The sequence below is a fragment of the Antrostomus carolinensis genome, unplaced genomic scaffold (genome assembly GCF_000700745.2).
Source record: "Antrostomus carolinensis isolate BGI_N321 unplaced genomic scaffold, ASM70074v2 scaffold4757, whole genome shotgun sequence".
NCBI classification, from domain to species: Eukaryota; Metazoa; Chordata; class Aves; order Caprimulgiformes; family Caprimulgidae; genus Antrostomus; species Antrostomus carolinensis.
In genome coordinates, this window is record NW_010329354.1 from 1 (window position 1) to 12140 (window position 12140).

The window sequence follows — 12140 nt, forward strand, 5'->3', positions numbered from 1 at the left end:
TCTCAATACATTGCAGTTGCTCTCTCACATATTTATTTGCAGTTAAGTTTTGAGCATGATTTTAGGAACCAAATTGAAATTCAGCTTTGTAAGAAAAAGAGCTTTTCTTCTGTTTCACAACTTGAGCTTTTGAGTGTAGGTTTGTATTTGTCACCCTGATTGTTCTCAAGTACAAGTCTATACTGAGGTTTTATCATACTAAGTGTATCTCAACGTAAGATAGTTTTTAAGGAACAGATGTTACAAGTGTTTAACCCACATTTCTGATAAATAGGAAATTTGGTAAGTGTTAAATGGTATTTTAAAAGAAAGCAATCAAAACGTGTGTCTAAGTAGGTTACTTGGTTTTCCTTGGTGATTAATTTTTTTAGCCTTTAGATGAGCAAGTGAAAACTTTTGCTTTTGAGTATTCACTTAGTTTTAAGGCACTGAATTTTGTAAATGTTACCATCAAGTATGTGCATAACTGTCACCATATAACTACAGTTGAATGGTAAATTGGAGAGGGGCAGGGGAGCTTATACAACTAATGGTTCTGAGGAAGTAGAACAGTAGTATTTCTCCCATGAGTCTTTGATTTCAGAATAGTATGTTCATAGTATAAAGTAAGTTTATCTGAGTAGTAACAAGGAAGGACAAACTTCTGCTTCGAGCTCAAGTGATCAAAAGTAACAGTAGGTCATTTTAATTTTCAGATATAATGTTTGTTCTGATTTGTTTTTTGTTTTGTTTTGTTTTTTTTTTTTTTTAGCTGCTTCCAGGGGATAATGCCATCATTGAGGAACACAAGCGAGAGATAGTGGAAGCTAAGCAAATTGTCAGAAAACTTACGATGGTTGTCTTATCCTCTGAAAAGACTGAGGAAAAGGAGAAGGAAAAAGAGAAAGAGGAGGAGAAAACCGAGAAGGTGGGTGTGTGAATAGTTTCCTTTCCAAAAAACTGTTTTAGATTGTTTTAAACTAACGTAATAATTGTTATGAAGACATTTTTACATGTATTTGAAATGTAGACAGGTATGTACTTCTTGGAAGGCTTGTAGCTGTCATCTGATTGCACTTCTGTTACACTGAATGTGCAAAAATGCATGGTTTGGAGTTTGTTCTGGATTTATCTAGGTTTAATGTTCTTAGTTCAATGGCTAATTAATTTTTCCTCCCTTTTTGTTGTATGAGCTCCACCGAGTATATCCCAGCATTCATATACTTCACAATCTTTAACAGCTGTGTTTTATAGGACCAATGATAGTATAATCCTAGTTGTTGCCTTAAAAATAAGGGCGACAGGAAGAGTTTTTTCCCTATTTTTCTCAATCAAGAATTGGGATGCAAAGAATTACCAGACTTGCAAATGCTGGTATAATTATGGTATAATTATATTATAATTACATAATTTGTAGAAAAAGGTTTTAACTGAACATTTTTAATTGTAACTGTGCTTTCCATTATATCTGTATCTATGTATGTGTAAATGTATACTCTTTTATTTAAGGTGCTACTATGTCACATATTGTTCATTTTGCCCTAGGTCTGATTTGTTTTGATGTGTCCAAGCCTTACTTTAAAAACAAAATTACTTAATCTTAGCAGCCTTTCTGTTGTTATCTTCATTTGAGTGCCTAAGTACTGCTTAAACTTCTTATTTAAAACAGAAAAAGTAAAATAAAAGCTTGATAATGTGCATTTTATAAGTGCTTACTGGAGAGAGGGGAGGGGGTCCATCAGTTTTGACAGTTTCTGTTCTTAATTTTCTGTCTCCTTTTATTCATTATATCAGTCTGTCTTGTCTACTTATTCCTATTTGTTCTACCCCAACTAGATTGTGTACATCTCTGACCTTCCTTCTTCCTTCCATTTTTTTTTGTCTGGCTTGAACAATCTAATTTAATTTTTGTCCCTCAGACAGGTGATGTAGTCACTGCTCTCCGACTCAACTGTAGCCACATCTGCTGCTTAAACTGATTCCTTTCACTCACTGAGCTTTAAAAGTTTCTGACCTCCCTCCCACTCATAATTTCAATATCCCTTTTGCTTATAACATGTTGCTGTGTTCCACCTTCTGTGCAGTCACATGAGGCTGCCTGCCCTTCTCTGAAGTGTGCACGTCGCCATGTTCTGATGGAAAAACTAAACTCTTGATGGGACATGGGGAGTGTATATTTTGCAAGTAATGTCAGAAGAATTAAAATGGGTTTTTCGGCTGAGCTTTAGAATTAAGAACTAGGGAATTTTAAGCTCTTGCAGAAACCACAACATTTTTCTGAAGGATTACAATGACAAATAACAAAGTCTAAGCCTCTGTGCGGTAGGAAAATGGAGAGCTGTACCTAACAAAAACAATTTCTGTGACTCTTTGCACAGTGTTATGCAATGCATGCTGGTTTTTGAAAAGCTTGTTTCTGTGTTAGTATTTTTGTATGGATTAGCTGTGCAATTAGTAGAGTAACTACATGTGAAAGCTATTGACAGTCTAAATTTGAGTACTTTGTATCCAATATGCAGTTCTAATGTGCAATTGTTGATATGGTACCAGGGAATAAATTCCTGAATAAGGAAAATGGTGTTTAACTATTACTGATTTAACTTTTCTTTTAAATCCACAAAAGTGCTTATTTTGCGTGGTTAAAATTTATTATTGTCTCATGACTGATGTAAGTGATTTAGTATTGGCAAATGCATTATCTACTTTTGCCTTTTAAGATGCTTTTGATGTAACTGAATAATAGGGAGATACTTGAGAGGTCACGGAACTCAGCAGTATGACTAGAGCTGACAGCATTTCCAGGCTGAATCTTCTCTGTGCCATGCATGCTTTCACTTTTGGAGAGCATGTTTCAGAAGAGCTTGCTTACCTAAAGAGAGACCCAGTCCAGCAGTATGCGTGTGTGTGAGCAGTGACTGCTTTGTAAATGAAGTAGCATACAAACACATAAAGCTTAGAAAGGCTGTGTGAGTAGAAACACGGGTTCTAATATAGTTAGTAATCGCCCAAACAAGAACAGATCACCAAAAATTTGATGTTTACTATTGAACTTTAACCGATATGTTCATACCAATTAAATAACTTGTTTTGTGAATTTTTTTGTAATAATAGGACTTCTAATTTAAGAAGTCTATTATATTGAACATAGACTTTTACCTTGGGGACCAGGGAAAACCATTTTATAACAATAAAATGTATCAATACCATGTCCATGTAAAAATGCTCCAAGGTGTGACCTCAATTGTGAACTCCACTTTCCTCTTATGCCTATATTGCAAAATGGGATATTGGAAAACTTCCTGTAGTCTTGCACTTCAAATTAGACACTCCTAGAGTAGGTGCTAATGTGAAACTTACAATATAGGCAAACTGAGAGACAGGTAAAGGTTTTGGGTTTGGCTTGGTGTTTCATGTTTTTTTGTTTTGTTTTGTTTTTCCAGAAGTTCATGCTTTTAAATCCAGAACAACACAAAGGATTCTTGAATACTTGCATTGTTCTTAAAATGTCGTGTAAAGAAATAAACTACAATAGATTGTGACATTTTGAAAAGTACATGATCAGACATATGTCAGACAACTTCATGAACTTTTGTTTTCAACTTTCTTCTTTGCTCTAGATGTTAGATTCTACGTGGACTGGTTTATTACTAGTTTTGAAGTGCATTGATTTTATTTTGCATATTGCTTTATTACATAGTTGAAATTCTAGGTTTTTTGCTCTAGCCATGGATTACAGCTAAATACTGCTTGAGGAGAAATATTAAGAACACTTTATGAATACACTTTTTCATTAATTGATTGTTATCTTGCAGCCTCCTGATAATCAAAAGCTTGGTTTATTGGAAGCGTTATTAAAAATCGGTGACTGGCAGCATGCACAAAGTATTATGGATCAGATGCCTCCATTTTATGCTACTTCACACAAGCCTATTGCAGTTGCCCTTTGCCAGCTTGTACATGTGACAATTGAACCTCTGTACCGCAGGTAACGTGAAAAATAGAACTCTCTTGTTACATAGAGTAAAACTACTATTTATTTATAAGCATGAATTTGCTAATAAACCTTACTGTTCTGTTTCATGTGGAATATTGCACATCTTATCTTTCAGAGTTGGTGTACCTAAAGGAGCTAAAGGGTCACCAATTTCTTCTTTGCCAAACAAGAGAGCACCAAAACAAGCAGACAGCTTTGAGGACTTGAGAAAGGAAGTATTCAACATGCTTTGTTACCTTGGTCCTCATCTCTCCCATGATCCCATTTTATTTGCTAAAGTGGTGCGCCTTGGAAAAGCATTTATGAAAGAGGTTGGTATGACAGAACAGCTTGTCAAAACTTGAAAAATAGCAGTTTCTCTGATATCTAAAAAATGTTCAAGTCTTGCTAATTATTTACATTTTCACATACTGAAACATAAAAAAATTTCTTTGACTAAGGACAAATTTGGAGAATCTTATTTTAATTCTTGATCATTTTTATGATGAATAAATACATATTTTTATGAAATATTAAGGCACTTCAGGTTTATAACCAGGAATATTTAGCGTTAACTAATTTCTCATTATAGTCTTCATCTTTGAAAACATTATCTGTGTATGGATTTTTTTTTTTTTAGTGGACATATGATACTAATTGCATGGAGGCTTTTACAATGGGGAACAAAAACCTAATACACATCCAGTACTTAAAAATAGCACTTTCTGTTCCACCTGTTAGGTTATTTGGGAAGTAGGGTATGTTGAGTCTTTTTAATTAGTGGGGTTCTGCCAGTTAAAATGCTTTGTTTGAACTTGTTTCAGTGACAAATCTCTGGATGCCACTAAGGATGAATTCAATGTGGAAATCTAAAACACCCTATAAAGCCTTAAGTTGCCAACTTTAGAAATAAAATGGTTTCTTGAGATTTGTTGGTGGTTTTTGACCATCTCTTTACCACATGTATATTGAAAGAGTGGTAGTATGACCTGTTTTAAAAGGCTGCAAGTTGAATTTATATTCTGAACTCCCTTGGAACGTACTCAGTAGCTTGGACTGAGGGTAGTGATTTCTTTTGCTACTTTTCTGACAATTTGCTCTTTGACTAGCAGTTTTTGTTTTATTTTCAAGTCAACAATAGAGGGGTTTTCAATTTTTTTAAAAGAGCAGCTCCAAGAAACTTTGGAATTCATAGTTTTGGAAACAATTTTTAAAATTATTAATATTAAAAACAAACAAAAAACCTCACCAAACTTAAAAATCACTCTTTTTGTTACCTAGCTTTTTATTTTAGCTTATAACTGAAAGTTGGAGTGGTTGGTTGACCTAAATGGTACTGGAGGGGAGATTTTCAGTTTTATAACTCTTTTTTCTTGAAAGTATGTTTTATTTCAACTATAATATTGGAATGTTCAAAAATTTACATACCACCTGAGGGGAAACTTTCATGTCTAGCTGTACTTGATGATGCAGAGCTAAGAACACAGGCAATTCTTGGGACTGAAGATCTTTTTTTCTAACTTAACAGATTTTGGCAAGAGAATTTGCTCTCTTTGGGTTCCAAGATGCAATGATAGGGTGACAGAAGCTACGCTAAGTTTGGGTTCCCAATAGTCTTTGTAATAAAATCATGGAGCTACAGGCATTTCCATCTTCCCCTACTTCCATATCTTTGTAGGAGGTATAATTTCTCAACATCATCTCATCCAGAATTATAAGATTTCCCAATGGTTAATACTCTTGCTTTATAGCATCTTTATTTCTTACTGGCCTGTGAGAAGATTGATATTTGAGTGATATGCTGTGTTGCACTGACAATGCAGTTAATTTGGAAGTTATAATTTCAAGGGAGTAATTAATTTTACTGCTGTCAGCAGACTATTAAGACTACTTTGTAATTAAGTTCAATTACTGAGGGTTTGTGAGAAAGCCCTTGTTTCTGTGGATACATACAGTAGAATGGAGATTACTTGGTTATAGGAATCTCTTATGCAGTTTTACTGTAAATGTATCTTTATAATAGTTTAATGTGTTTCTGACAAGAATGAGCAACATTTTAGCTATTTGCTCTAGGTTGGAACTATGAAGAAATTCGTCAGTGACAGAGTGGTTAAGGTAACATAGGGAAAGTTATTTTTAATGCACTGTTGCCATCAGCATGTTCTAGCTATGAAATTACATTTAACACACAGTAGAAATACTTATAACTGGAGGTGATTTGACTGTAAGTTAACCCATACAGTAGTTTAAAAGTTAGACTACTAACATTGCACTGCAGCTTTCATGCTCAAGTGTACCTTTAAAATAATTGTGCACTTACTGGTGTGATAGCTTAATCTGCTTTTCATGGTGAGTGGAACAAGAAGAGAGGAAATAAAGTAATTTAGTAATGAAGACTAAAAGCTTAAGAGGGTATTATTGTGAGAGAAAAATGGGGAAAATAAATCTATGGCTGTTGATAACTGGGTTGGAAGTCCTGGGGTTTTTTTTAGATAGAAGGTGAATGCTTAGGGCATTTTTTTTCCTGTCTCCAGTAGGAAAATTCAGCATTTCATATATAATAGTAAATTTCCTTATATTTTAGCTATTGCCTCTTCTTGAATAAAAGCATACAAAGTGCCTCTGTATGTAAGCTGTGCATTTCATCTATGCATTTGAATTTCTGTTAAAAGTATTTTAATGCTGACAGATCTGAAAAATTAAACATTTACTAGGCATGCGGCCCTTCAGGTTTATGCTTTTGCTGATATAGCCTTGTTCTGCAACTGTAACTGTTATGTTAATTATGCTACAATTAACACGATTGTCTTTGTTATAGTTTCAGTCTGATGGAAGCAAACAAGAAGATAAAGAGAAAATGGTGAGTTTATTTCGGAAGCAGGTGTTTTTATGTGAGACTGTAATTGAGACCACATGTTTAATAACTGTACAACTCTTCCCTCTCAGTAGAGTTTTATGTTTTAATAAATGTACATTATAGACTTGTCTTGATTTTACAGGCAAGTTTCAGTTAGTCACATGTGGGGTTTTTTGTATTCTTGTATCTTTTTTCTTTTTTTTTTTCCTCTCCTGCATTCCTCAAACTTAGTCTTGTTATTTTAGACCAGTGCATTCTACTTCTTACTTGCTCGGAATCAGCTGGGGTTTTTTTGGTTGGTTGGTTTTTTTGCTACTATGGTTATTCTAACATAGCTCAATGGGAAAGAGAAAAGTTTAAAAAAGGGGGAAAAACACCATGGAAATTAGTACTGTGCCTTGGAAACAGTATAATGCCTTTAAGTTTTAATCTGGAATTTCGAAAATGAAGTGGCAAGGAATACCCTAATACATTGAAAGCAGTTGCCAGAATCTGTTTTCTCCTGTTGCACCTGATGCTAGTCCACAGTATATCCATTTTGAAATTATTTATTTGTTTTGAAAATGAGTGCAACTTGCTGAAAACTTCAGCAGCTTTGCTCAAATGCCTTTTATAGGCAGATTACAGGCATGTACGACCTGTAAATTATCTGATAAAAGATTTATGATGGAAGATATTTTGAAGTCCATTTTAGATGGACTTGTGTTTGTTTTTGCATAGGAAGACTTAATCTTGTGGTAAGCTTGTATTTTATTAGTCTGCTAAGTTGTACAATTCATGTATCTGCATAGCGTGCATAGCTTCTGATGTACTTACTGGGTGCTTACCTCAAGTGTTTTGTCTTTATCTCAGGAAATACTGTTTAGCTGTTTGTTGAGTATTACCGATCAAGTCTTACTTCCATCTCTTTCTTTGATGGACTGCAATGCGTGCATGTCTGAAGAGTTATGGGGAATGTTCAAAACTTTTCCATACCAGTACCGGTAAGTAGAATAATTTGTTTCCGTTCTTTGGAAGAGGTCTCTTGAATTGTCAGTACTAAAAATAGTTTTCCTTTTTAATCTTTCAAGGTATCGTCTTTATGGGCAATGGAAGAATGAAACATACAATAGTCACCCACTTCTAGTGAAAGTTAAAGCTCAAACCATAGACCGAGCCAAATATATCATGAAGTAAGTTGTCTAATTCCATAAATAGTTATCAGCTGTGATACAATGTATTGCATGTCACCCACTGAAGAAAAAAAGCTTGACAAATACATTCTCTTTCTAATGACTCAGTAATTTCACTGTTAATCCTTGTTCATGAAGTATTTAATGTACTGTGATTAAAAACTGTCAAATAAGTAAGGATGCAGACAGATTTGTCACCAACGAGGGTATTTCATCTGTGAAAAATGTCCCATTAAATTATTTAAAACCTTTTCCATGGGTATGCTGTTGTTTGATAAATTGCTTTGCTTATGGAAATGACAGTGCCACATATTTTCTCTAGGTATGTAGACACCTTAATCCCAGAGAGTCTCAAAGTCTTGTCTCTGTTCCTGTAGGTTTCAGAGCTAGGACAATAAGTTGAATTTAATAGAATGATTCATTCTCATCTTCAAGCGGACTCACAACAATTTCAGATTTACCTCAAATTTAGTGTCTCTGACATCATTGTCACAGATTTGGGTTCACCATTTGTTATTGCCAAAAGCGAATGCTATGGTTTTATAATGTGGATAATTAGAACCTTTCTAGGCAAGACAGAATAATTGTTACTCAGTGAAAGACTTTGGAGTTGCAGCTGTGAAGGCTAGAAACAATGATTTTTATTATCTTCTGACTTGCTGGATAGCTAGCACATATTGTAAAACTCTACATCCCTTCTCTTGTATAGTGGATTTCAACTGTGCAGGTGAGCCACAGTGCTGTCAGTTATTGAGATTGCTATGTGTACAGTTTGTTTTTGTGTATCAACTTAAGATTTCAAGTCAAGCTCATATCTTCAGTAGGGAATACTGTGGAAGCTTTAACACAATGAAATTAATACTGTTTTTCAATGAACAGAATGCAACGGATGCAAAATGACTAATCTGTGGCTAAATTCAGTTTGCATGAGAGATTAACGGCATCATGTGCTATTTTTATACATGGCATAGGTCCCACTGAGGACTTCTGAATGCTAAGTGCTCAGAGTTGAAACTAGAATCCAGTCCAGAGTAATGCAGGGACAACTGGTTTGTTTGTACTGTCTGCACATCATAGGATTTTAAATTTCACATTCCCAAAGGAGTAATATTTCTTTGCTTAGATTTCTTAAAAATGCACCTCCTAGTGAGAATTTAATCTCTGTGCCTAATAAAGGTGTTTCTTCAATGGAACTAAGCTGTTGTTTTAGTATTATTTTAGCTAGTCTCTTGCACTAAATACGTTCTCTTTTACAGGCGTTTAACTAAGGAAAATGTGAAACCCTCTGGAAGACAAATTGGGAAACTCAGCCACAGCAATCCTACAATTTTATTTGACTATGTATGTAGTTTTATGTACTTGAATGCTATTTCATCCTAACAATAGGTATTAAAGTATAGGAAGGGACCTGCTGTCTTAGTGAGAAGGCAGTTCTAATTTAATTATTTCTTGCTTTTGATGCAAATTTTAAAATATGGTAATTTGCTAGGAGCGCACAGGTCTGAGATATTAAATATGACAGTAGCTCTTGAATAATGACAACTGCACAGAAAATTACACCCACTTATTTATAGGAGTAAAGTATTTAATTTGAGATAGCTGAGGTGGGTCTCAGAGGTACAGGGAGGTGCTGATCAGGTTATACAGAATGCAAATTGAAGTTAGGTTACTGTGGGCAGTTGTATATGTGTCTGATGAAGATACATCAGGTTCATTTAGAAAAAAATATAAAGCTTTGAAGTCTGAAAAACACCTGTGAAGTTGAGGAGGATTTTTAAGATTACTTGGTGCTACAGAATGCTTGAGAAGTGAAAAGTATGTTGACTGACCTCCACTTTATTCACAAATGTGACTTGTGGTTATTCATCTACCAGTTTTTAGATTTTACTTGAAGAAATTAATACTGCCGTACACACATGTATGCACACACACACACACACTCCCTGCCCCACACCACACCCCGCCCCCCCCCCCCGCTTATATTGTGTGCCTAAGAGAACATTCTAAAATTTATTTAATACAGTTTACTTGTATTCTTTCATGACCTAGGTTAATTTTTTTAGTAGTCTTCTACTATTTTAAGTAGCAACAGAAACTCTTACTCCTAAGGTTTAGGATTCTTAAGAAATCTTAGGAAAAAAATTAGTGAAATGTTTTAGCGATTTTATTTTCTGATAATTGAAAAGAAAAATACTTATGCAGAATTGTTTTTATGTGTTAGAGATGTTTCACTGATTTCTGAGGTACTAGATAAATTGACTACCTATTACTTTGAAAGTGGTTTAGGACCTTCTGAAAAATTAATTTCAAAGGATATTTTGTGTAGGTTTTGATTGTTAAACAATTTGGATTTATTATGTGAAAGATGAGGAATACTGTTCCTGTTCAACTGAATGTCTTTTGTAACTTTCAGATTTTATCACAAATACAAAAGTATGATAACTTAATAACTCCGGTTGTTGATTCACTGAAATACCTGACTTCATTGAACTACGATGTCTTGGCATGTATCCTTTTATGTAAATCAATATGTCTAATTACTGATAAAGTTGCAATTGTAGATAAATTAAATCCATTGTCTGTGAGTAAATATTATCTTCTATTGTTTTCTATTCTTGATGCTTTTTATTGGAAACTGCAGTGAAGTTTGCGAATACCTTTGCACTCTTAGTGTGTTATACAACCCCTCTCTATTTGTTCCTTCACACTATGAAAAATATACTTTAAGAAGTGTGGTTTTTTACTACTTTATTGTTCTTTAAGGTATAGTGGTTCTGTAACTAGTGAGATAAGTAGTGCTTTTGAAGTTACCATTCCTTTCATTGTTTTATTTTTTTTTTATACCATAGCTATATTAGTGGATCCCCTATATCATGCTTGATATACTTGCATATCACATTCATATGTTACAAATTGTGGAGCTGGAAAAACAGGTCTATGTAACTTTTGTTTTTGCAAATTGAGGGAAAAAATATTCTCTTTAACTCCGCTGAAGACTGCATCATTGAAGCTCTGGCAAACCCTGAGAAGGAGAGAATGAAACATGATGACACTACAATCTCAAGCTGGCTGCAGAGTTAGTATTCTTGTTTTATTTATTATATTAATGTTTAAAGTATTTCATCTTCCTTGTGATCTACTATACTGTTGATCATTATGGTCAATATTTCACTTGGATCTACCAGCTAATTTTTAAACAAAACAGAGAGCAAGTTTAATCAATAGGAAAATATTTTTTTCTTTGTATTACAAAAATGCATATATTGTTAACATTCCACTTGTACTTTGTTAGTTCTTATTTAATGATTAGTAGCTCATGAGGTGCAGTCACAGTTGTTTCTCCTTGCTTTAGGTCTGGCTAGCTTTTGTGGTGCAGTTTTCCGAAAATACCCGATTGAACTTGCTGGTCTACTTCAATATGTAGCCAACCAACTGAAAGCTGGGAAAAGGCAAGTCTTGCACAACTGATCTTTATAAACTCAATTTTTATAACGTATTATTTGGGTGCTTGCTGATACATGGGTGCTCAATGTAGTAGTTACTCTAGTAGTGGTAAAACTCCATTCATAATACCAGGTTAAGAAATTTAAATATCATGAAGAATAATACACTCTTTAGTTTATTATTTTTCCTCTAATTGTGTAGCTGTGACATACTGTTTTAGAAGTACTGATTTTTCCATCTATAACTTATTTCAATACAGTTTTCTTAACAACTAACAAGACAAGGGAAAAAACCCTGTTGGTCTGCAGTATTGTCATAGAAATTATTGTACATTATTTAAAAAATAAGTATCCATGATATAAAAGAGTGTGACTGTTACAGTTTTAGGGTCTTTTATACAGGGATGACTCTTAACATTTTAATACTTTAAACACTTTGTCCAAAATATTTAATGGCAATTGAATTGCTTCTTGATACATCAATGTTAATCATAACTCAAAAATATTTAAACAAAGTTTGCAATTTGAATCTTCCTTTTCCTTTTGTCCTTCCATCATCATCACTTAATAGTACTGTTTCATTTATTTATTTAATTTTAATGTGTTATTTTTATCACATAGGTGAGTATCAACTTTTTTCTATTACGAATCTCCATATGCTTACTGAAAGACAGCTTCCAATGGAGATAACACAGCACGTTATTTTAGGGTATTTA

General features: G+C 33.9%; 1 protein-coding gene across 1 annotated transcript in view; it reads left to right on the top strand.

Moving 5' to 3' along the window:
• Positions 1-751: 751 nt before the first annotated feature.
• THOC2 (THO complex subunit 2) overlaps positions 752-12140 on the top strand; it is a gene marked incomplete at its 5' end in the record, with an annotated part of 34125 nt that continues 22736 nt past the window's right edge. Inside the window, 11 exons of the mRNA XM_029086095.1 lie at positions 752-907; positions 3792-3964; positions 4089-4284; positions 6026-6067; positions 6771-6812; positions 7662-7792; positions 7880-7981; positions 9238-9322; positions 10395-10488; positions 10977-11057; positions 11334-11430. Coding sequence (XP_028941928.1) covers positions 752-907; positions 3792-3964; positions 4089-4284; positions 6026-6067; positions 6771-6812; positions 7662-7792; positions 7880-7981; positions 9238-9322; positions 10395-10488; positions 10977-11057; positions 11334-11430 — 1199 coding nt within the window. The remainder of the gene's footprint in view (positions 908-3791; positions 3965-4088; positions 4285-6025; positions 6068-6770; positions 6813-7661; positions 7793-7879; positions 7982-9237; positions 9323-10394; positions 10489-10976; positions 11058-11333; positions 11431-12140) is intronic.